General features: G+C 40.6%; 1 protein-coding gene across 6 annotated transcripts in view; it reads left to right on the forward strand.

Moving 5' to 3' along the window:
- The window catches only part of IPP (intracisternal A particle-promoted polypeptide), a 42,856-nt gene that overhangs the window by 2,595 nt on the left and 13,642 nt on the right, over positions 1 to 26,619 (forward strand). For 4 of the 6 annotated variants that reach the window (XM_005543510.5, XM_074008072.1, XM_074008075.1 and 1 more), the window contains exons 2-7: positions 1,541 to 1,882; positions 6,368 to 6,799; positions 11,952 to 12,107; positions 13,956 to 14,123; positions 21,508 to 21,645; positions 24,008 to 24,130. In XM_005543510.5, coding sequence (XP_005543567.1) covers positions 1,591 to 1,882; positions 6,368 to 6,799; positions 11,952 to 12,107; positions 13,956 to 14,123; positions 21,508 to 21,645; positions 24,008 to 24,130 — 1,309 coding nt within the window. In that variant the 5' untranslated portion in view covers positions 1,541 to 1,590. The remainder of the gene's footprint in view (positions 1 to 1,540; positions 1,883 to 6,367; positions 6,800 to 11,951; positions 12,108 to 13,955; positions 14,124 to 21,507; positions 21,646 to 24,007; positions 24,131 to 26,619) is intronic. The other 2 variants (XM_005543511.5, XM_074008076.1) reach the window with 1 other exon arrangement.

A 26,619-nucleotide genomic window follows, 5' to 3' on the forward strand; every position in this document is an offset into this window, starting at 1 on the left:
TGCTATAAATGTAACCATTTTTTTCTAACATCAGCACACACTGTAAGTCTTATTACCCATTGATACCTAAATTACAAAATCTTAGTCATCTTAAATTTCCCTGTGCTATTCCATATATTACACGATCTCATGGTTTGTTTATTTATTTATTTATTTATTTTGAGACAGAGTCTTGCTCTGTCACCCAGGCTAAAGGGTGGAGGGCAGTGGTGTGATCTCAGCTCACTGTAACCTCTATCTCCTGGGCTCAGGCGATTCTTATGCCTCAGCCTCCCAAGTAGCTGGGATTATAGCCCTGCTCCACCACGCCTGGCTAATTTTTTAATTTTTAGCAGAGATGGGGTTTTGTCATGTTACCCAGGTTATTCTCGAACTCCTAGATTCAAGTGATCCCCACGCCTCAGCATCCCAGTGTGCTGGGATTACAGGCACAAGCCACTGTGCCCAGCAGTTTCTTTATTTAAAAAGTAATTTAGGAAGGGTGCAGTGGCCTAATAATTCCTATGGAGTGATATGGTGGAACAGTCCTGGATTTAGAGTAAGAAGGCCTGGATTCATATACTGAGACTGTCATACTAACATTGTATCCTTGGGGAAACTTTGAGCTTCAATTTCCCTTTCTCTCATTTTAGATAAGATTATCTTTTCTTCTCACCTCTTAATTATTGTGAGAATTACCATTGACATAATATGTGGAGAAGCTAAAAGTTAAAAAAAAAAACCAACCCAACCTAAGCTATTGTCATTTCTTCTTGTTCTCATTCATTTCACAAACATTGGAAACCTAACATATGTTATATACTGGTGCTAGAGCTATGAAAGATAGTACCTGCACTTAAAGGGCTGTCTTTCAAGGAGCTTTCAGTGTGTGTGTGTGTGTGTGTGTGTGTGTGTGTGTGTGTGTGCGCGCGCGCGCACGCACTAGGAGTAGGGTGGTAGGGTATTTGGTAAGGTAGACCTGTGCTATAGAATGTAAAACCAATAAGCTTAGGGTGAGCAACAAACTTAGGTGAGTTTGGGACCATATTTCCACAATTCCAGAGGAGGAACAGGGAAAGGTTCCTGGAGGAAGTTATATTTGAACAGTCTTGAATTATGACAAGAATCCTGAAGGGCTTTGTGTGCTACAGGAAGTGTACACATTGAAGGATTTTAAGCAGTTAGACTGATCACAACTGCTTTTTGAAAGTTCCTGTTGTCTGTGATACGTGCTTTGTTAACTTTCTTCTTTGTGCTTTATTATTATTATTTTTATTCCATCAAGAAGTGTCCTCTCCTCATACCTTAGTATTAACTCTTTATCCTCCTCTAGTGCAGGTCCCATTTCTTGTGTGAAGCATTCTCCAATTATTTTAGCCTCCCTACTTATTTCGTTCTCTGAAACCATATTAGAAATATTAATAGTAACATACTTTAGTCCTTATTTGTTTTATGTTTATGTCCTAAGTAGATTTTAAGTATAGAGAATGTTTCTTATGTGTGAATAGAAAGCATGTTAAAAAAAAATTGTTGCTTGATCTCTTTGTATTTTGTTTTTCAGGGTAGTAATAGATTATGGGCAACAGTCCTTTTAATTAATGTATCGTCATCATGGCTAATGAGGGCTGTCCCAAGGCTGCTGATAGTCCTTTTTCATCAGATAAACATGCCCAGCTCATCTTGGCCCAAATCAATAAGATGAGAAATGGACAGCATTTCTGTGATGTGCAGCTGCAAGTTGGAAAGGAAACTTTTAAAGCTCATCGGCTGGTTTTGGCTGCCAGCAGTCCTTACTTTGCAGCTTTGTTCACTGGAGGAATGAAAGAGTCCTCAAAAGATGTTGTACCAATTCTAGGAATTGAAGCAGGAATCTTTCAGATACTTCTAGATTTCGTTTACACAGGTATGTTACATGAGCCTGTTGTTTTGACTGAAGAATGATGCAATCACTCATGCACTAATGTGGAAAAATAAATTGATCTAACTTTTTAATTACTCTAGAAGGTAATTTAGCAACATGTTATTATGTGACTGAAAATTTCATATCTTTTGACCCGGTGCTCCTTTTCTAGGAATCTGAAGGAATTAATTAATGATGCAGGCACATATTTACAAACCAGGATTTTATTGTAACATTATTATTATTATTTGATTTTTTTTTCGAGATGGATTCTCCCTCTGTCACCCAGGTTGGAGTGCAGTGGGGCAATCTTGGCTCACTGCAACCTCTGCTTCCCAGGTTCAAGTGATTCTCCTGCCTAAGTCTCCCGAGTAGCTGGGACACAGACGCATGCCACCACGCCTGGCTAATTTTTTTTTTTTTTTAATTTTTAGTAGAGATGGGGTTTCACCGTGCTAGCCAGGATTGTCTCAATCTCCCGACCTCGTGATCCGCCCACCTTGGCCTCCCAAAGTGCTGGGATTACAGGCGCGAGCCACTGCACCTGGCCTGTGACTTTATTTATAGCAGTATATAATTGAATAAACTCTTGTCTCAGTAGGTTTTATGGCTAAATAAATTATGATACATACATAGATCTCACAAGTGAGATCTAACAAATCTTAAAATATATGTATACTATTATGGAGGAATGTTTATAATATATAAAATTTTAAAAATCAGAATATAAGTAAACCCCTATTTTGTTTTAAACAAAACCCAAAAAACTTATGTGTATTTACACATGAGAAAGTGACCAGAATGTTTGATAGCATTTATCTGTAGGTAATTTTTTTCCACAAAGTGTTTATAATCAGCATATGTTATTTTACTCAAAACTATTTCTTAAATGTTTTTGAGGAGTTTTAATAACATTAGAGAATGTACACAAGAGCACAGTGGTTCATGCCTGTAATCCCAGCACTTCGGGAGGCCATTGTAAGAGGACTGCTTGAGGCCAGGAGTTCAAAAATAGGCAGGACAACATAGCAAGACCCCATTTCTTAAAAAAAAATTTTGTTTGAGACAGGGTCTCTCTCTGTTGTCCAGGCTGGAGTGCAGTCATGCACTCACACCTCAATGCAGTCTTGATTTTCTGGGCTAAAGCAGTGCTACCGTCTCACCATCCTGCATAGCTGTGACTACAGGTACATGCCACCATGCCTGACCAATGTAAAACAAATTTTTTTGTAGAAAGAGGGTCTCACTATGTTACCCAGGCTAAAAAAACAATTTTTTTTTTTTTTTGAGACAGAGTCTCGCTCTATCGCCAGGCTGGAGTATAGTGGCGTGATCTCAGCTCACTGCAACCTCCGCCTCCCAGGTTCAAGCAATTCTTCTGCCTCAGCCTCCTGACTAGCTGGGACTACAGGCATGCGCCACCACACCCAGCTAATTTTTATATTTTTAGTAGAGACCGGGTTTCATCATGTTGGCCAGGATGGTCTCGATCTCTTGACCTCGTGATCCACCTGCCTTGGCCTCCCAAAGTACTGGGATTACAGGCATGAGCCACTGCGCTCAGCCAAAATTTTTTTTTTTTTAATTAGCTGGGTATGGTCACTTGTGCCTTTAGTCCCAGCTAACGGGAGGCTGATGTGGAAAGATCCAGGAGTTTGAGGCTGTAGTGAGCTATGATCAAGCTGCTATACCCTGGACTGGGAGAGAGAGTGACACCCCATCTCTAAATAAAGAAAATAAAACAACTGGGATGATGAGGAGGGGAGTAGGGGAGGGGGAAGAAAGAGAAGGCACACCAAAACAATGTATAGTCTTATATGATATGCAACAAATATGCATAGAAAAAAGATTTGAAAGGTTGAGGTAGGATGATCACTTGAGCCCAGGATGCTGAGGCTTCAGTGAGTGATGATCATGCTACTGCACTCCAGCCTGGACAACAGAACAAGACTCTGTCTCAAAAAAAAAAGAGAGAAAATATATATGAAGAGACACTACAGTGTTAATACAATGTGTCTGTGTATGGAAAAATACGTTTTTCATTTTAGTTTTTCTGTCTTAAAATTCTTTTTCCACAGTGAATATATATTACTCTTTTTGTGTGTGTGTGTGTGTGTATGATGGAGTTTCACTTTGTCGCCCAGGCTGGAGTACAGTGGCACAATCTTGGCTCATTGCAACCTCTGCCTCCCAGTTTCAAGCGATTCTCCTGCTTCAGCCTCCCGAGTAGCTGGGATTATAGGCTTGCACTAACATGCCCAGTTAATTTTTGTATTTTTTTTTTTTTAGTAGAGATGGGTTTTCACCATGTTGGCCAGGCTGATCTCGAACTCCTGACCTCAAGTGATCTGCCCACCTCAGCCTCCTAAAGTGCTGGGATTACAGGCGAGAGCCACTGTGCCCAGCCTCTTTTATCTTTTATTTTGTGAGACAGAGTCTTGCTTTGTCACCTATGCTGGAATGTAGTGGCAAGATCATTGCAGCCTTGACCTCCTGGGCTCATCAAGCTATCCTCTCACCTCAGCCTCCTGAGTACCTGTAGGACCACAACACACACCATGATGCCAGGGTAATTAAAAGAAAATTTTTTTTTTAGAGATTATGTCTGGCTATGTTGCCCAGACTGGTCTCGAACTCCTAGGCTCAAGCAGTCCTCCCACCTCAGCCTCCCTAGTAGCTGAGACTACAGGCACACGCACCACCACACCTGGCTAATTTTGTTTTTTTTTTTGAGGCGGAGTTGTGCTGGGCTTAGTGGTGCACACCTGTAGTCCCAGCTACTCAGGAGGCTGAGCCAGAAGAATTGATTGAACCTGGGAGGCAGAGGTTGCAGTGAACAGAGACCATGCCACTGCACTCCAGCCTGGGCAGCAGAGCAAGACCTTGTCTCAAAAAACAAACAAACGAACAAAAAAGGCTGGGTGTGGTGGCTCACGCCTGTAATCCCAGCACTTTGGGAGGCTGAGGTGAGTGGATCACCTGAGGCCAGGAGGTTGAGACCAGCCTGACCAACATGGCGAAACCTCGTCTCTGCTAAAAATACAAAAATTAGCCGGTTGTGGTGGTGGGCACTTGTAATCCTGGCTACTTGGGAGGCTGAGGCAGGAGAATCACTTGAACCTGGGAGGTGTTTGTTGTAATGGGCCAAGAATGCACCACTGTACTCCATCCTGGTCGACACAGTGAGACTCTGTCTTGAAAAAAAATAAAAAAACTTAAAAAAGAAAGCGAAGCCCTTGGAAAAGAAAGTGGTATACATAGTTTGAGTATTTAATAGTTTCTCTTATGTTATAGATTCTTGGTTATTCCTAATATTAAAAACTAGCATTGTGCTGGGTGTGGTGGCTCACGCCTGTAATCCCAGCACTTTGGGAGGCTGAGGTGGGTGGATTGCTTGAGCCCAGGAGTTTGAGATCAACCTGGGTAACGTGGTGAAACCCTGTCTCTACAAAAAAATACAGAAAATTAGCCGATCATGGTGGTGAGTGTCTGTAGTACCAGCTACTCGGGAGGCTGAGGTGAGAGGCTCACCTAAGCACAGGAGGCAGAGGTTGCAGTGGGCCAAGATTGCGCCACTGCACTCCAGCCTGGACAACAGAACGACACCCTGTCTCAAAACAAACACAAACAAAAAATGAACATTGTATGGCATTTAGAGACCTTGTCTTACTCTCCCCGGTGCCTCAGTAAATGTTTGTTACATGCATATAACCTTATGTTAAAAACATAGACTGTTTATTGTTGTTGTTGCTGCTGCTGTTTGGTTTTTTTCTTTCCAACTTTTAGGTTCAAGAGGTACACGTGTGGGTTTGTTGCATGTGTAAATTGCGTGTCTTGGGGGCTTGGTATGTAGATAATTTTGTCCTCCAGATAATCAGTATAATACCTGATATGTAGTTTTTCAATCCTTACCCTCCTCCTACCCTCCACTCTCAAGTAAGCCCCAGTGTGTATCCATGCCTTCTTGGTATCCATGTGTATGCAATGTTGAGCTCCCATTTATAAGTGAGAACATATGATACTTGGTTTTCTGTTCTTGTGTTAATTTGCTTAGAATCATGGCCTCCAGCTCCATGTGTGTTGCTGTAAAGCACATGATTTCCTTCTTTTTTATAGCAAAAGCATGTCAACCCCTGCCTTGCAACTTGCTTTACCTTACAACTTGTGGACAAGTTACTTAAACTTTGATTCTGTTTCCTTAATATGAAAATAAGAAAAATAATAATATCTACCACATGGGAGTATAATAAGGGTTAAATTAGCATATAAAGCAATTAATGCTGCACCTGGTTAATTGTAAGTTTTTCATAAATGTGTTAGGTATCGTTATCGTTTAAGTTTTGTGCTCTTCACACAAATCCTTGATTGCCTTTTTAAGCGTCTGTCTACTCTGCAAGCATCAGTGAAATCAAGTGTAATACTTTTTGAATGTGGTAAGCCAATGTATGTTTTTATTTTATTGGCCATTTTGTCTTCCTACTTCTCTAGGTATAGTGAACATAGGTGTGAATAATGTCCAGGAGTTGATTGTTGCAGCAGACATGCTACAGTTGACTGAAGTTGTTCATCTTTGCTGTGAATTTCTGAAAGGACAAATTGATCCACTGAACTGCATTGGAATCTTTCAGTTCTCTGAGCAAATTGCCTGCCATGATCTCTTGGAATTCTCAGAAAACTACATTCATGTCCATTTCTTAGAGGTTCATAGTGGAGAAGAGTTCCTGGCACTTACAAAAGATCAGCTGATCAAAATTTTGCGAAGTGAAGAGCTTAGCATTGAGGATGAATACCAGGTCTTCTTAGCTGCAATGCAATGGATTCTGAAAGATTTGGGAAAAAGAAGAAAACATGTGGTAGAAGTGCTAGACCCAATTCGATTCCCTTTATTACCTCCTCAGAGACTTTTAAAGTATATAGAAGGTAACTTTTTTGCTATATATCAAATTAGTTGATTAATTATCCAGTGATGTGTTCTCTGAAATGTGGGAGAGTGTTTTCATTTTTTGGTTCAGTAACAGACATTTATTGAATGATTACTCTTTTTTTTTTCTTTTTAAAAATGTATTGAATGATTATGTAAGATACAACTTTTGTGTTTTGTGGGTGGGCAGTAGTATTTTAATATTTCTACCTATTTTTATCAAAATCTTTCTTGAGATTGATTACTAAGGCAGATTAGTGTTATAGATAAAAATTACCGACAGAGCGACTAACATAACAACTGCTGTTGACAGAACCAGTTATTTCAGTGTAAGATTTCCTCTTGCTACTCTGAAAAATTAAGCAAAACCTAACACTTGGAGAAAATGCATACATTAAAAATAAAAAAACTCAATGAATCCTATAAGTCTCTTCATTATAAAATAAATTTGGTGTTGATATACTATTATAGCTTCTGAGTAGCCTTTGAATCATCTTTAGATTCTAAACTTAATTCTGAAAATATGTTTTACCATAGTATAAAATAGTTTGTATCTTTATATTAGAAAAATGATGTTTAAATTTATTTCTAAGAATTGCTTTAGGCCAGGTGCAGTGGTTCATGCCTGTAATTCTAGCACTTTAGGAGGCCAAGGCAGGCAGATTGCTTTAGCCCAGGAATTCAAGACCAGCCTGGGCAACATGGTGAAACCCTGTATCTACAAAAAAAAAAAAAGGCAAAAAATTGGCCCGGCATGGTAGCATGCACTTGTAGTCCCTGCTACCTGGGAGGCTGAGGTGGGAGGATCACCGGAGCCCAGGAGGTCAAGGCTACAGTGAGCCAGGATTGTGCCACTGCTTTCCAGCCTACTTTAGACCTGGTTTTGAGATTTGAAGTTTTTACTCTTGTCATGCATTGAAAGATTAGGTTGCTATTGAATTACAAATGATTTTATTACAAGTTAAATACACTGCTAAGCATTAACGGTGTAATTCTGTAAATATATAATTAAAAATAAGGGATTATTAGTTTTTCTCCAATCTTAGCAGTGTTAACATAATTTTGTAGGTTTTTCTGAGTGATATCTTGTTTTACTGTATATATAGTTGATTGTTATTTGCAGTAGTTATGTTCTATAAGTCTGCTGCGAACACAGAATTAGCAAATACTGAATGATTGCTCCTAGGGGAAATATAGGTTTAGGTTCCTGCAAGCCTATAGTCACAACATTTTTGTCACATAGTCAATAGAGCCTTGTTTTATATAGGTTTTTTTGGTTTGTTTCATTATTCTTGATTTGTTTTGAAGTTGATCATTTTTTCATTAGACTGCCATATATCCTTTCTCTTTCAAATTTTTGTTTTTCTTTTTTTTTGGGGAAATTTTCTTTTATTTTTTTTTGAGACGGAGTCTCACTCTGTTGTCCAGGCTGGAGTGCAGTGGTGCAATCTCAACTCACTGCAAGCTCCGCCTCCCGGGTTCACACCATTCTCTCGCTTCAGCCTCCTGAGTAGCTGGGACTACAGGCGCCCGCTGCCACGCCCAGCTAATTTTTTATTTTTGTATTTTTAGTAGAGACGGGGTTTCACTGTGTTAGCCAGGATGGTCTTGATCTCCTGACCTCGTGATCTGCCTGCCTCGGCCTCCCAAAGTGCTGGGATTACAGGAGTAAGCCACCGCACCCAGCCGGGGGAAATTTTCTTGTGTGAAATTTCTAAATACTGTAAATGTTTAAAGGCTGGGCGTGGTGGCTCACACCTGTAATCCCAGCACTTTGGGAGGCAGAGGTGGGCGGATCACGAGGTCAGGAGATCGAAACCATCCTAGCTAACAGGGTGAAACCCTGTCTCTACTAAAAATGCAAAAAAATTAGCCAGGCGTGGTGGCAGGTGCCTGTAGTCCCTGCTACTTGGAAGGCTGAGACAGGAGAATGGCATGAACCCAGGAGGCGGAGGTTGCAGTGAGCCGAGATCGCGCCACTGCACTCCAGCCTGGGGACACAGCAAGACTCTGTCTCAAAAAAAAAAAAAAAAACTTTGTTTCATTTGGTAGTCTTTTTCCTTTTATTTAAACTTCTTTGTCATTCATATTTATCATCTTCTAATGTTATAGTATTTTTTCTCTATATTTACAATTATTTTCTCAAGCCTTTCCTCCACATCAGTAATTTGATTTTCAGTCATATCTATTGTTTCTAATTTATTAACTCTACAATCCTGTCATTTCAGTTCTTACTTTGTTTCCTTAGAGATGTATCTCATCTATATTTGAGCTCTTGTTTTGTAGGACCTACATTCTTTTTTTTTTTTTTTTTTGGAGACAGAGTCTCGCTCTTTTGGCCAAGTTGGATTGCAGTGGTGTGATCTCAGCTCAGTGCAACCTCTGCCTCCTAGGTTCAAGCAGTTCTCCCTGACTCAGCCTCCCGAGTGGCTGGGATTACAGGTGCCTGCTACAACGCCCAGCTAATTTTTGTAATTTTTAGTATAGATGGAGTTTCACCATGTTGGCCAGTCTGGTCTTGAACTCCTGACCTCAGGTGATCCACCAACCATAGCCTCCCAAAGTGCTGGGATTACAGGCATGAAACACCGTACCCGGCCAGGACCTACATTGTTAAATAATTGTATTGTGTGAAGCACGTACAAGGAGTCTATTTGTAGCTGATGTTTTCTTCCGACGGAATTCTTCAATTTCTTATCTTCTTTTAACTGGGACGTACTTTTTTTTTTTTTCCCCCGAAACGGAGTGTTGCTCTGTCACCCAGGCTGGAGTGCAGTGGCCGTGATCTCGGCTCACTGCAACCTTTGCCTCCCGGGTTCAAGCAATTCTGCTGCCTCAGCCTCCTGAGTAGCTGAGATTACAGGTGCGTGCCACCACGCCTGGCTAATGGGGTTTCACCATGTTGGCCAAGCTGGTCTCTTAACTCCTGACCTCATGATCCACCCACCTCGGCATCCCAAAGTGCTGGAATTATAGGCGTGAGCCACCACACCTGGCGCTGGGATGTACTTTAATAAGGCATATGCTCTTTCTTGGTATCTTGCTCATACTGAACTGTTGTTCATGTCAACTCTGTTCAAACTCTTTTCTAATAATACAAGAACTAATTTTCCTTGGCACTCTTTCTACCTAGTACAACTACTTTGTTTTCTCCAGTCTAAAAGTTGAAGGCTGTGTGTTGTGTTCTTGCCACCTTTGTTCTGTTTTTTGTTTTGTTTTGAGACACTCTCACTCTCTCACTCACACTGGCATGCAGTAGTGCAATCATAGTCACTGAAACCTTGACTTCCTGGGCTCAAGTGATCCTCCTGCCTCAGCCTCCAGGGTAGCTGGAACTAAAAGTTCATATCACCATGCCCAGCTCATTTTAAAATTTTCTGTAGAGACAGGGTCTCACTATGTTGTCCAGGCTGGTCTTGAACTCCCAGCCTCAAACATTCCTCCCACCTCAGCCTCCCAAAGTGCTGGGATTACAGGCATGAGGCACTGTACTGGCCCTTGCCACTTCTTTCTAGCCTGAGGCATGAGGGTGGTTGAAGACTAGAGATCCACTAGGGCTGAGATCCTTACTTGGGAACTTGACTTTGATACCTCTCTATTGAGTTCCTGTTATTTATCTTATATCTGGGCCTACTTAACCTAGCTAGAGATGTATCTCACCAGTGTGGACTTTGGCTACCACAGTGTTCTGTTAGAGAGCAGATCCAGGTGATCCTTTCTACCTTTACTGATGGTCCTGTGAAGACTTTTCCTTTTAATAATTTTGTTCCTCAACTTTTCTCGGTTCTGCTTTTCACTCTTGATTCTATCTGTCTGCAAATTATTATCAGTAAGAATTCTCAAGATTTTGTTAGTTGACCATTGTTCTTCAATATTGCTTCTTGTCTGGGATAGAGAGAAAAGGTCAGAGATGGAAAGATAGGAGACAGTCTCTTGCTAGCATTTATAATGCCTTTGTGCAAATTAGAAAATAGTGACCTTTCAGGGAGAACAGGTCTTACAGCTTGGCAAATGAACACAGGTTGACTCTCATCCACAGTTTACCTCCTCAGCTAAGCACCCTTGAGCAAGGACAACCTACCTCATCATATGCATGATCCTTTTAGGATATGGTACTCATGCCACCAGAATTTATTTTTCTTGCTTTGTCTATCATTCTTAAATTTAAATGTTAATGACATAATTTTATATCTTTTTTGTTATGTTGTAAGTATAGAATTTTTGGCTATTTTAATTTTTAAATTTTGTTAGATAATTGTGATCTTGGAAATTCTTTTTCTTTGTTTTTGAGACAGGGTCTCACCCTGTCATCCAGGATGGAGTACAGTGGTGCAATCCTGCCTCGCTGCAAACTCTGCCTCCTGAGCTCGAGTGGTACTCCCACATGAACCTCCTGAGTAGCTGGAACTATAGGCACATGCCACCACACCCGGCTAATTTTTGTATTTTTTGTAGCAGCAAGGTTTTCATTCACCACGCTGGCCAGGCTCAAGTGATTCACCCGACTTGGCCAAAGTACTGGGATTACAGGTGTGAGCCACCACATCCGGCCTGGAAATTCTTATACATGGGGGTATACTGTGAAGCATATATATTTTTTAGTTGCTATTCTGCTTATATATGAAGCATTTTTTTTATTTTTTGAGACGGAGTCTCGCTCTGTCGCCCAGGCTGGAGTGCAGTGGCGCGATCTTGGCTCACTGCAAGCTCCGCCTCCCGGGTTCACACCATTCTCCTGCCTCAGCCTCCCAAGGAGCTGGGACTACAGGTGCCCGCCACCACGCCCGGCTTATATTTTGTATTTTTTAGTAGAGACGAGGTTTCACTGTGTTAGCCAGGATGGTCTCCATCTCCTGACCTCGTGATCTGCCCGCCTCGGCCTCCCAAAGTGCTGGGATTACAGGCGTGAGCCACTGCGCCTGGCCATATGAAGCATATTTTTAAACAGCAACCTTTTTTGTTTTTCATTAGTGAAGAAAATGCTTTCCTTAAAATAGTACCAATATTTAGTATTGCAGGAAACGAACACCATTGTTTGGTGATGATTTTTTATTTATTGATTGTTAAATGTGTCTTATCTTTATAGAAATGTGTTTTTTCAATGTTATTTAAAAATTGTTTAAAACATTGTCTTTTTAAATATTGCTTTAGGAGTATCCGATTTTAATCTTCGTGTTGCATTGCAAACACTTCTGAAAGAGTACTGTGAAGTATGCAAATCTCCCAAAGAGAACAAGTTTTGTAGTTTTCTGCAGACATCTAAGGTTCGACCTCGGAAGAAAGCAAGAAAGTACCTGTATGCAGTAGGTGAGAGCCCTTTAGAAAGTAATAGAAATTATATTTGTGTTCCAGATCAAAAATTTTTAATATATTGTTGTTTTTACTATACATGATAGAATATGTGGGTGTATTGAAGAGGCATATTAAATTTCACATACAGGCTACAGATTTATAAACTGCATTTATATATTATGATAAATATGTCTAAAAAGAAATAGCTATTCATTTTATATCTGTTATTCTGTGATCTAAACCTTTGAGTTTGTAGATTATCCAGTTATCAAATAAGTGACTAAAGAAGTGCTGCTTTAAAAGTAAAAAATTTGAATTCTTGTGAAAAATAAAGAAAATAAATCTCAAGTTTTTAAACTATTCACAGTATCTTAGTCATTAGCAGTGATAGGAATCAATGATCTCCAAAGTGTGGTTATAAAGGAAGATCCATAGGAATATCAGCGGAACATGTTACAACTTCTTTTTTTTTTTTTTTTTTTTTTTGAGGCAGAGCCTCACTCTGTCACCCAGGCTGGAGTGCAGTGGCATGATCTCAGATCACTGCAACCTCCGCCTCCTGGGTTCAAGCAATTCTCCTGCCTCAGCCTCCTGAGTAGCTGGGACTATAGGCATGCGCCACCATGCCCAGCTAATTTTTGTATATATATATATTTTTAAGTAGAGACAGGGTTTCACCATATTGGCCAGGCTGGTCTCGAACTCCTGACCTTGTGATCTGCCTGCCTTGGCCTCTCGAAGTGCTGGGATTACAGGCATGAGCCACCATGCCCGGCCACATATTACAACTTCTTTTCATTTTTATTTCAAAAAGCATTAACTTAAATCTGGGTGTCGTGGCTCATGGCCTGTAATCCCAGTACTTTGGAAGGCTGAGGTCAGAGGATTGTGTGAGCCCAGAAGTTCAAGACCAGCCTATGCAACATGATGAAACCTTGTCTTTACACAGATATACAGAAATTACCCTGGTGTGGTGGTGTGTGCCTGTAGTCCCAGCTACTTGGGAAGCTGAAGTGGGAGGATCACTTGAACTCAGGAGGCAAAGGTTGCAGTGAGCAGAGATTGTACCCTGCACTCCAGCCTGGGCAACCGAGCAAGACACTGGCTCAAAAAAATAAAAAAAAGCATTAAACTTTATCGGCATTTAAAATACATATAATATATAACATATTGATATATATAGTGCAGATGTGTATACATATTATAGTTTTTATGTAAGTACCTGATGTATGAGATAATTTATAATTTACACATATATAATTACAATTACATGTATGTATTAATATTTAAATATAATGCTTTTGGGTGCTTCTTAAAATTTTTTTGCTTATTGGATGTATAGTCAAAATAAGGATTTCATCAGGAGGTTGATGGGGGAGGATTGAGGCTGCAGTAAGCTGTGATCACATCACTGGACTCCAGCCTAGGTGACAGAGTGAAATCCTGCCTCAAACACACACACACACACACACACACACACACACACACACACACACAGCTTTCAACTCACTATTTTTAATTGAAAAAGACACTAATGAAAGTTATAATGAAACTTTCCTAACTTAACAGATAAGCAGTGCCTAGATTTATATTTCATATAATATTCTATTTATAACCAAGACCAAGTGGTAAAACACTGAGGCTAACCGTCTTACTATTTAAGCCACAATCTTTCAGGAATTGGCAAATTTAAGAATATTACATTATATATAGAGGGAGAAAGTAAGCTCTAAACCATTTATTTCTTGTTATATAATAGTTATACTAAATGTTTAGCTGTAGAACACTAGATTTTCATTACTACCATTTTTCTATTTAATAGTAAGGGATTTGCTGTGTACTCACTTTTCTTCTTTTGTTTAGGTGGATATACTCGGTTGCAGGGGGGTCGTTGGAGTGATAGCAGAGCCCTCAGCTGTGTGGAACGTTTTGACACCTTTAGCCAGTACTGGACCACTGTATCTTCACTTCATCAGGCTCGAAGTGGGCTGGGAGTAACAGTTCTAGGAGGGATGGTCTACGCTATTGGAGGTAATCATAAAAATGTCTTATTTTCTTTATTAGTCTTATTGGCTATATTCTAATATGCTTTATGATTTATATGTTGCTGTGTGATATACATATATCTAATTGTCCTCAATAAGTATTTACAGAAAGGATGGAAAGAAGGAAGGACGGAAGGAAGGGAGGGAGGGAGGGAGGGACGGAAGGGGGAAGGGGGAAGGAGGAAGGGGAAAGGTGAAAGGGGGAAGGGAAAGGGGAATGGGAAGGGCAAGATGGTGAATATTTCATATTGGATGAATACTGTGATTTATCACAAGCCAGAATACTTAGGTTTGGTTTTAATGAAAAGTGGTGGTGAGGTGTGGTAGCTCATACCCGTAATCCCAGCAGTTTTGGAAGCCGAGCCAGGAGGATCACTTGAGCCCAGGAGTTTGAGATCAGCCTGGGCAATATATTGAGACTTTATCTCTTAAAAAAAATTAAAAATAAGCCAGATGTGTGGCACATTTCTATAGTCCCAGCTACTTGGCAGGATGATGTGGGAAGATTACTTGAGCCCAGGAGGCAGTGGTTGCAGTGAGCCACGATCGTGCCACTGTACTCCAGCCTGGGTGACAGAGCAAGACCCTCTCTCAAAAAAGAAAAGAAAAGTTGTTTATAGAATATGGCACCCGCCTGGCGTAGTGGCTCACGCCTGTAATCGCAGCACTTTGGGAGGCCGAGACAGGCAGATCACCTAAGGTCAGGAGTTCAAGACCAGTCTGGCCAACATGGTGAAACCCTGTCTCTACTAAAAATACAAAAAAATTAGCTGGGCATGGTGGCGGGTGCTGGTAATCCCAGCTACTTAGGAGGCTGAGGCAGGAGAATCATTTGAACTCAGGAGGCAGAGGTTGCAGTGAGCCGAGATCGTGCCATTGTACTCCAGCCTGGGCAACAAGAGCGAAACTCCGTCTCAAAAAAAAAAAAAGGTGGCATCAAAATTCAGATCAATATTTATGATAGAATTTTTTTAAATTCTGAAAGCTGCATTATGATTCATTTTTAATAAACCAAGCAGTATGGATACTGGGTACGTAAAAACCAAGTCAACAAGATAGTAGGATATATTTCTTGTTGAAATCCTGGTGTTTTGTAAAACTATTTTTATGAATTATTAAATAATAAAGTAACTGGGACTATAGGCATACATCACCATGTATGGCTCATTAAATATTTATTTATTTATTTGAGATGGAGTTTTGCTCTTGTTGCCCAGGCTGGAGTGCAATGGCGTGATCTCGGCTCACTGCAACCTCTGCCTCCTGGGTTCAAGCAATTCTCCTGCCTCAGCCTCCTCTGTAGCTGGGATTACAGGCATGCACCACCATGCCTGGCTAATTTTGTATTTTTAGTAGAGACAGGGTTTCTTCATGTTGGTCAGGCTGGTGTCAAACTCCCGACCTCAGGTGATCCATCCGCCTTGGCCTCTCAAAGTGTTGGGATTACAGGCATGAGCCACTACGCCTGGCCAATTTTTTTTTTTTTTTTTTAGAGATGGGGTCTCACTATGTTGCCCAGGCTGGTCTTGAACTCTGGACCTCAAGTGATTCTCCTGCCACAGCCTCCCAAAGTGCTAGTATTATGGATGTGAGCCATGGCACCCAGCCAGTATTTTAAAAAAATTATAATTATTTTATTTTTATTTTATTGATTTATTTTTTAGTGGGCCAGGGTTTGGCGAGCCATCCCCACCCAAAATTTTTTTTTTTTTTTTTTTTTTTTTTTTTTTTTTTTTTTTGAGAAGGAGTCTCGCGCTGTTGCCCAGGCTGGAGTGCAGTGGCCACTGGATCTCAGCTCACTGCAAGCTCCGCCTCCGGGGTTTGCGCCATTCTCCTGCCTCAGCCTCTGGAGTAGCTGGGACTACAGGCGCCCGCCACCTCGCCGGCTATTTTTTTCTATTTTTTAGTAGAGACGGGGTTTCACTGTGTTAGCCAGGATGGTCTCGATCTCCTGACCTCGTGATCCGCCCGTCTCGGCCTCCCAAAGTGCTGGGATTACAGGCTTGAGCCACCGCACCCAGCCCAAAAATTTTATAAATATTTTCTGACTATGGTACTGTCAATTTAAATTATGGAGATATAGGAACTATTTGATTTTTGTCTTTACTTTGGAGGGTATATAACTCAGAACTATTTATTAAATCAAGAAATGACATGTGTATCAGAAAATTCCATCAAAGAAATTAGAATTTTAAGCAATAACTTCTTGTCTGCATAAAGAGCACAATTCTATATAGTCTTTGACCACAACTTTAATAATTCCTTGTATGTGTCTTTTGTCAATTATGCATAGGTTTATCACTTGAACTCTTCTGTTTAACCTAGGGTCAGAGGTCATTGTGTGACACTTGCATATGTATGTATTCCCTCCCCTGATACCACAGAAGTGCTTACAGAGGCTCTTCAAAACTGCTGTGACTTCTCTAGCTATTAATACTGTCAACATTGCTATCTTAAGATATTCCTTAATATATAACTTTTAAATACTTTAAAAATTATAAAAGTTAGGTTTGTTGTAGAAAATTTTGCTAAAACAGAAGCATATGAAAAAGAAAATTTAAATTCCTGATGCCATAATCATACCACCCAGAATAATCACAGTTAACATTTTGGTTTAGTTTCTTCCTGATACATACATATCTGGGTTCATATTCTAAATGTTGGGTTTTAAAAATTAAGATATAATTCACATACCAAAATTTAGAGAATATAATTTAGTGGTTTTTAGCATAGTCACAAAGTTGTACAATCGTCACCACTATCTCATTCCAGAACATTTCATCACCCCAGAAAGAAACACTGTATCTGTCAGCAGTCACTCCCCATCTCTCCTCCTAAACCCTAGTAACTGCTCATCTACTTTATGTCTCTATGGTCTTGCCTATTCTGGACATTTCATGTAAATGGAATCATATAATATTGTGTCTGACTTCTTTCAGTTAGCAGTACTTCATTTCTTTTTATGGCTGAATAATATTTCATCGTGTCGAAATAATCATATTTTGTTTGTTTATTCATTCTGTAGTTGATGGACATTTATATTATTTCCACTTAATATTCAAATAAAAGTTTTTGTGTAGACATAAGTTTGATTTCTTTTGGGTATATACTTAGGAGTAGAATTGTTAGGTTATACGGTAACTCTGTATTTAACTTTCTTTTTTTTTTTTTTTGAGATGGAGTCTCGCTCTGTTGCCCAGGCTGGTGTGCAGTGGCGCAATCTCAGCTCACGGCAACCTCCGCCTCCTGGGTTCACGCCATTCTTCTGCCTCAGCCTCCCAAGTAGCTGGGACTACAGGCACCCGCCACCACGCCCAGCTAATGTTTTTTTGTATTTTTAGTAGACGGGGTTTCACTGTGTTAGCCAGGATGGTCTCAATCTCCTGGCGTTGTGATCCGCCTGCCTCGGCCTCCCAAAGTGCTGGGATTACAGGTGTGAGCTACCGTGCCCGGCCTTCTGTATTTAACTTTTTGAGATATATATTGTTATTAACTTTTTCTTTTTTTGCTTTTTACTTATGTAAAATACTTACTTTTATTTTTATTTTATTTATTTATTTATTTATTTATTTATTTAGAGACGGAGTCTCGCTTGTCGCCCAGGCTGGAGTGTAGTGGCGTGATCTCGGCTCACTGCAAGCTCCGCCTCCTGGGTTCACACCATTCTTCTGCCTCAGCCTCCTGAGTAGCTGGGACTACAGGTGCCCGCCACCACGCCTGGCTAATTTTTTTTGTATTTTTAGTAGAGACGGGGTTTCACTGTGTTAGCCAGGATGGTCTCAATCTCCTGACCTTGTGATCTGCCCGCCTCGGCCTCCCAAAATGCTGAGATTACAGGCATGAGCCACTGTGCCCGGCCTATTTATTTATTTTTTGAGATGGAATCTCGCTCTGTTGCCCAGGCTGGAGTGCAGTGGTGCATTGTCAACTCAACAACCTCTGCCTCCTGGATTCAAGTGATGCCTCAGCCTCCCGAGTAGCTGGGATTACAGGCATGCGCCACCATGCCCAGCTAATTTTTGTATTTTTAGTAGAGATCGGGTTTCACCATGTTGACCAGGCTGGTCTTGAACTCCTGAACTCAGGTGATCTGCCTGCCTTGGCCTCCCAAAGTGCTGAGATTACAGGGTGAGCCACCACACCCAGCCCTTTTATTTTTATTTTTATTTTCTGAAATGGAGTCTCACTCTGTCTCCCAGGCTAGAGGGCAGTGGCACACAGCAACCTTTGCCTCCCGGGTTCAAGAGATTCTCCTGCCTTAGCCTCCCAAGTAGTTGAGATTATAGGCATAGACCACCATGCCCGGCCAATTTTGTTGTTGTTGTTTGTTTGTTTTTGTTTTTGTTTTGAGACAGAGTCTCGCTCTGTCGCCCGGCTGTAGTGCAGTGGCGCGATCTCCACTCACTGCAACCTCCGCCTTTCAAGTTCAAGTGATTCTCCTGCCTCAGCCTCCTGAGTAGCTGGGATTACAGAAGCGCACCACCATGCCTGGCTAATTTTTCTATTTTTAGTAGAGATGGGGTTTCACCATGTTGGTCAGGCTGGTCAGGCTGGTCTAGAACTCCTGACCTCATGATCCACCCACCTTGGCCTCCCAAAGTGCTGGGATTACAGGCGTGAGCCACTGCGCCCAGCTGGATTTCTTCTTTCAAGAAGTAACTTTTTAGATCTTTAGTCCTTTTAAAAAATTGTCTATTTTGTTGATTTGTAGGTGCATCAGGGTTCCCAAGACCACTCTCAGGTTTAGTGATTTGCTAAAAGGACTTACAAGATTTAGCATGTAATTGTATCCACAGCTAAGATTTATTGTAAGGAAATGTACAAAACAAAATCAGCAAAAAGAAAAGGCACATGTGATGAAGTTTGGAAGGAACCAGTTGACAGCTTTCCAGAGTCCTCACTCAGTACAGTCACACATGACATGCTTAATTCCTCAGCAATTGGTAGTGACAACATGTGGGAAGTATTGTCTACCAGAGAAGCTCATTAGAGACATAGTGCCCAAGGTTTTTGCAGGCAGCTGATCACATAGCCTCTTTCTTCCTAGCACATACCAAAATCCCAGACCCTCAGAAGGAAAGCGTATGTTCAGCATAAATCACATTGTTTGTACAGTTCAAGCACAGTGAGCCACTCTTACCATTTTGGGAAAATTTTGTATCAGTGGAGGGAACTGTTAACCAGCCATATTCCCAGATTCCAGCAAAGGATCAACCTTCCAAGTAGGCCTTTCTTTTCTTTTTTTTGAGACGGAGTCTCGCTCTGTCGCCCAGGCTGGAGTGCAGTGGCGCTGTCTCGGCTTACTGCAAGCTCCACCTCCCGGGTTCACGCCATTCTCCTGCCCCAGCCTCCTGAGTAGCTGGGACTACAGGCGCCCGCCACCACGCCCGGCTAATTTTTTGTATTTATGGTAGAGATGGGGTTTCACAGTGTTAGCCAGGATGGTCTCGATCTCTTCACCTTGTGATCCGCCCACCTCAGCCTCCCAAAGTGCTGGGATTACAGGTGTGAGCCATCGTGCCCGGCCCCCAAATAGGCCTTTCTAAGGACAGGCATTTTTAGGCCTGCTATGTTAACTATTTTCTGTACAATAGGAATTTTGTTTATATTCAGGATTCTAGGCCCTCATAAAGTCATATGTGCTATAAATATCTTCTCCTACTCTGCTGCTTCATCTTTTACTCTCTTTATGGAATCCTTTGATGAACAGATATTTTTAATTTTAGTGTAGTCAAATCTCTTATTTTTTTCCCTGTATGGTTAATGTTTCTTGCATCTTATTTGAGACATCTTTCCCTACTCCAACATCATAAGGACCTATACCTTCATTGTTTTATACAGTTTTATAGTTTTTCCATTCACATTTATGTCAGTAATCTACCTGGAATTTAGTTTTTATGGATAATATGCAGTAAGGCATTAGTTTCATTTTCCTCTCGATGTATAATCCATTATCCTAGCATGAAAGATTGTTGTTTCCCCACTGCTCTGTAGTGCTAACTCTATCTTCTATCAAGCAATCATATGTATGTCTGTGTTCTAGAATTTCTTTTCTGTTCCATTAGTTTCTGTCTATCCCTTTTTTAATTACTATAGCTTTGTTATATGTCTTGATATATGATGGGACTGTTTCTCCTTATTTTTTTCCGAGAATGCTTGGCTCTTCTAGGCTCTTTGTACTTCTATATAAAGTTTAGAATCAGTTTGTCAAATCGGTTAAAAAATGGATTTTTTTGATTGGGAATACATTAACTCTATAAATCAATATGGGGATAACTATCATCTTTACATTGACTCTTATTTTTAAATAGGAAAATCTTCATGATACATTGACTCTTATAATTCATGAACATTATTCATCTCTTCATTTATTTAGATGTTCCATAATTTAAAACTTTAAGTAATATTTTAAAATGTTATCCATAGAGGCATTGCATAATCTTTGGTTAGATTTACTCCTAAATATCTTATTTTAAAATTCTAAATTAGCTGGACATGGTGGCACATGCTTATAGTCCTAGCTACTTGGGAGGCTGAGGCAGGAGGATGACTTGAGTCCAGGAGTTCAAAGCTTCAGTGAGCGATGATTGTGCCACTGCACTCTAGCCTGGGTGACAGAGCCAGACTCTGTCTCTAAAAATAAATAAATAAATAAATATTAAAAAAAAGAAAATTTGGGTATCTTTTAAAAATTTTTTCATTTTTAGGCTGGGCGCAGTGGCTCACGCCTGTAATCCCAGCACTTTGGGAGGCCGAGGCGGGCGGATCACAAGGTCAAGAGATGGAAACCATCCTGGCTAACATGGTGAAACCCTGTCTCTACTAAAAAGACAAAAAATTAACCGGGTGAGGTGGTGGGCGCCTGTAGTCCCAGCTACTTGGGAGGCTGAGCAGGAGAATGGTGTGAACCCAGGAGGTGGAGCTTGCAGTGAGCCGAGATTGCACCATTGCACTCCAGCCTGGGCGACAGAGCGAGACTCTGTCTCAAAAAAAAAAAAAAAATTCATTTTCTGTTTGTTGTTAGGAAAGGATTACATTAAAACTCAAATTGTACCAGGGCCAGCCACCCAAACTACTATATGAAAAAAAATATAGAAGTATTAAAATGCAAATTTTATCCTAAAACATTACATGGATTGTTTGGGTGGTAAAAATAGATAATAGGAAAATTGTGCCTGTTTCATAAGTGGGCTTTAATAAATGACAGTGCTCTAGATTCAAAATAATGCTTGACAGGCAAATGAATAGTATAAAATCAGACATAATGGTTGAATTTTTGACAATAGGGAATACTACTGAATATTGTATTATGGTGCTAGTCTCTTAGCATTACTAAACTTTCTAATATATGTCTCTTTTATTTAACTCAGGTGAAAAGGATTCAATGATTTTTGATTGTACTGAATGCTATGATCCAGTTACTAAACAGTGGACAACTGTAGCTTCGATGAATCATCCTCGCTGTGGCTTAGGAGTGTGTGTGTGTTATGGGGCTATCTATGCTTTGGGTAATTATGCTGTTCAGTTTAAAGATAGCTAATATTATTTATGTATTTATTTTTAATTTTCATTTTTGTGGATACATAATAGGTATATATATTTATGGGGCACATGAGATACAGGCACATAATGTGTAATAATAACATCACGTAAAATGGGATATCCATCTCCTCAAGTATTTATCCTTTGTGTTATAAACAATCCAGTTATACTCTTCTAGTTATTTTTAAATGTACAATTAAATTATTATTGACTATAGTCACCCTATTGCGCTATCAAATACTGGGTCTTATTCATTCTTCCTTTTTGTTTTTATTCAAATTCATTAACTATGCCCACCTCCTGCCTCCCCACCCCCACTACACTACCCGTCCCAGCCTCTGGTAACCATCCTTCTACTCTCTGTCTCCATGAGTTCAATTGTTTTGATTTTTAGATCCCACAAAGAAGTGAGAATATGAAATGTTTGTAGATAGCTAATATTATTTAAATTGTTGGGTTCTGATGACTTTAGAGATGTTCTTTTCCTCTTTTCAGCTCTTTACATTCTTTTTTTAAAAACCAACTGGCTTTAGTCTATATACTCTGGAGGCTGGGCAAGGTCTTAGGGGAAGGTGTAGGTAGGGGTTAGGGGGTCAGGGGTTGGAGGGGTTGGAGGAGGGTGCCCAGTTGGCTGGCTGACCAAACTGCTAGTCATACACATTCTTCTGCAGGTATCTCTGGAGCTACTGTATGCTGTAGATGTGCTTGCCAGCTCTTTAAATTCTTATTCTCAAAATTGTATTACTGGAGATAAAATATAGATGAGACATCCAGTGCAGTACTTTAGCTGAGTAGTTAAATCTCATTATTTTAATTAAGTGTATAACATTTTTAGCACTCTGCATAGTGGCCTAATTATGTTTAATATAAGAAAACAGATGCCAAAAAATTAAATATATCACAAGGAAGTTCTGTACTATATTTTTATTCTTGTAGATGTAGTGAATGATTATGAGCTATTCTACTTTGAATATCTGTGTAACAGATGTTACAATCAAGGTTGTTCCTAGGGAAAGTTATAAGTTGACATAGCTCTCAGCCTCCCCTATTTTCTCCTTGTCACTCCTTCAATTCACTGTAACTTAGTGTCTTCCCCTCATCCAAACCTATTGTGCAAAAAATATGAGTTACCTTAAGGTGAATGTAATCTATTATATTTTATTACCTCCATAAGTATCTGCATTTTTCAGTTAATTGTGGGAAAAAATATTTTCAACTTTAAGAATTGGAGGGTGTTGGCCGGGTGCGGTGGCTCACAGCCTGTAGTCCCAGCACTTTGGGAGGCTGAGGCGGGCGGATCACAAAGTCAGGAGATCAAGACCATCCTGGCTAACACGGTGAAACCCTGTCTCTACTAAAAATACAAAAAGAATTAGCTGGGCGTGGTGGCCGGCGCCTGTAGTCCTAGCTACTCGGGAGGCTGAGGCAGGAGAATGGCTTGAACCCGGGAGGCGGAGCTTGCAGTGAGCCTGAGCTGAGACTGCACCACTGCACTCCAGCCTGGATGACAGAGCGAGACTCCATCTCAAAAAAAAAAAAAAAAAAGGGCCGGGCACCGTAGCTCAAGCCTGTAATCCCAGCACTTTGGGAGGCCGAGACGGGTGGATCACGAGGTCAGGAGATCGAGACCATCCTGGCTAACATGGTGAAACCCCGTCTCTACTAAAAAATACAAAAAATTAATTGGGCGAGGTGGCGGGCGCCTGTATTCCCCGCTACTCGGGAGGCTGAGGCAGGAGAATGGGGTAAAACCTGGGAGGCGGAGCTTGCAGTGAGCTGAGATCTGGCCACTGCACTCCAGCCTGGGCTACTGAGCAAGACTCCATCTCAAAAAAAAAAAAAAAAGAATTAGAGAGTGTTAAGAAAATGTTATTGTGGGGATAAAGGGCCTTTTTGAAGTTCCTGAAATTAACCAAATACACAGTATGCTCTGATTAGGCTCGGAGCTGGCCTTGATTAGGATAAACATTCTGAATAGCCAGAAGTCATTTCAAAAGGTAGTTTTGCAAAATACTGTCTTTTCCATGCAATATATTGAAGTTTTGGGGCTTTCTTTGTTTTGTTTTGTTTTAGTCTTTAGTGAAAAATAGGGAGTTAAAAGACTTGAATTCTTTTTTTTTTTTTTCTCAAAAGAGCATCAGTTATGCAAGGACCTGAGTTCTACTCGTGGTCAAATTCTAACTTTTTCATGGGATCGTGGAACAGATAACCTCTTTGGTTCATGTGATATCTATAATACGAAATAATTGGTTTAGATGTTTTGTAAGGTCTTTGTCATAAATAAGATTCTTTTATCCCAGAAATGAACATTTTTCTGTTTCATTACAGGTGGATGGGTTGGAGCTGAGATAGGGAACACCATTGAAAGATTTGATCCTGATGAAAATAAATGGGAAGTAGTTGGTAACATGGCTGTGTCACGCTACTACTTTGGGTGCTGTGAAATGCAAGGTAATCACTTTATAAAATATTTTTCCTCAAAATGTAGTTCTGAAAAACTTTGAGTTTGAGGCCTTATTTTCACAAAAGTATATTTTAGATCTGTTGGTATTGAATGACTGATACTAGCAGCATAGAAGTTCTGGTTTTTACCTCCTATCGTTGACTTTTATTTCTGTATTGCCAAAATAATTGATTTTTTCAAAATAAACAAGGCTATCATTAAAAATTGCAAGTAAGCAGGAATATCTGACTAGCACAATAAGCATTCGAAGTGTTATCTGTTATTGTCTTTTCTCTCCCATGAACATCTAAGTAAATATTTCTAAGTAGGGAGAGAGTATCAGAAACAATTTTGGGGCGTGGTGGCTCATGCCTATAATCCCAGCACTTTGGGAGGCTGAGGCAGTAGGATCATCTGAGGTTAGGAGTTCGAGACCAGCCTGGCCAATGTGGTGAAACCTCATTTCTACTAAAAATACAAAAATTAGCTGGGCACGGTACCACACTCCTGTAATCCCAGCTACTAGGGAGGCTGAGGCAGGATAATTGTTTGAACCCAGGAGGTGGAGGTTGCAGTGAGTGAGATGGTGCCACTGTACTGCAGCCTGGGTAACAGTGAAACTCTGTCTCAAAAAATAAATAAAAATAAATTGTTTTCATGGTCTCTATAGGCTTCTTTAGCATTTTTTTCTACAAAGTACATTGTGATTCAGTTCACATAGCATATAATCCTGTGACAGATTTAAATAATTATATGTTGCATATTAAAGTGGTATACAAACATTATTTTGATTGTCTACTATACTCTGAGAGTTAGTAAGATGTTTTAACTAGAACCTGATTCTGTCTAGGATTGGAGAGCTGATTTATATGCACCTGTGGAGAAGGAAGCAGCTTTCCCATTGTTATATGACAGCCTAATCTGGTCAACTTCCTTCTGCTTTGTGGTTACCTTCTCTGATTTCCTTTTTTTTTTTTTTTTTTTTTGAGACGGAGTCTCGCTGCGTCTCCCAGGCTGGAGTGCAGTGGCCTGATCTCGGCTCACTGCAAGCTCCGCCTCCCGGGTTCACGCCATTCTCCCGCCTCAGCCTCCCAAGTAGCTGGGACTACAGGCGCCCGCCACCACGCCCGGCTAGTTTTTTGTATTTTTAGTAGAGACGGGGTTTCACCAAGTTAGCCAGGATAGTCTCGATCTCCTGACCTCGTGATCCACCCGCCTCGGCCTCCCAAAGTGCTGGGATTACAGGCTTGAGCCACCGCGCCCGGCCAACCTTCTCTGATTTCTATTAGCAAATTATGTGGTGCAGACTATATCTTACTGTTTAATATCATGTCTCCTCGTTGTTTTATATTTATTATTTTTATCATTCCATCTAAAATCATAGAGCTACCTAGAAAGGAATCTTTGAACTTACCTATTTCAACTTCTTTAAGTTATAGATGAGGAAGCTGAAGATCAGGAAGGTTGTGAGTTGTCTTTTCTCATAGCTGGTTACTGGCAAGGCTGGAACTAAAACCCAGGTTTACTATACTAACATTTAGCCCACATTTCTTTTTTCTTTTTTTTTTGTTTTTTTGTTTTTTGTTTTTTGAGATGGAGTCTCGCTCTGTCACCCAGGCTGGAGTGCAGTGGTGCGATCTTGGCTCAGTGCAGGCTCCGCCTCCCGGGTTCACACCATTCTCCTGCCTCAGTCTCCGGAGTAGCTGGGACTACAGGCACCCGCCACACCTGGCAAATTTTTTGTGTTTTTAGTAGAGACGGGGTTTCACCATGTTAACCAGGATGGTCACAATCTCCTGACCTCGTGATCCGCCCGCCTTGTTCTCCTAAAGTGCTGGGATTACAGGCATGATCCACTGCACCCAGCCTAGCCCACATGTCGTAAAATATAATTCTTTGTAACTCCTCACTTTAGAAGATGAAGTACAACACTACAGATTCAAAAATAATTGTAGATTGCCAGAGTGTATAAGGAAATTTTATGTAAATTACATTATATTTTACTGTAGTAATTGTTTTTGTTTTTGTTTTTTGAGACAAGTTCTGACTCTGTTGCCCAGGGTGGAGTGCAGTGGTGCAATCTTGGCTCATTGCAACCTCTGCCTCCCAGACTCAAGCCATCCTCCCACCTCAGTTGCCTGAGTAGCTGGGACTGCAGGCACACACCATCATGCCTGACTAATTTTGTATTTTTTGTATTTTTTGCCCAGGTTGGTCTCAAGCTCAAGTGATTCGCCTTCCCTGGCCTCCCAAAGTGCTGGGATTGTGAACCACTACACCCAGCTGTGTACTGTAGTAATTGATTCTGATACCTTAATTTAGCCACATACTATTTAAATTTAAATTCCCTACTTTATGTCCATCTGAGCAACAGATAGGCTGTCACTAAAGAGGGCCGTGTAATTCCCAGCTTAAGTGCATAACTTTTTTTAGGGAAAAAAAGAATCCATTTTCCTTTCCTGTTTTATCTGTGGGTGGATCTGGAACCTGAGATCAC

The sequence above is a fragment of the Macaca fascicularis genome, chromosome 1, assembly GCF_037993035.2.
Source record: "Macaca fascicularis isolate 582-1 chromosome 1, T2T-MFA8v1.1".
NCBI lineage: Eukaryota > Metazoa > Chordata > Mammalia > Primates > Cercopithecidae > Macaca > Macaca fascicularis.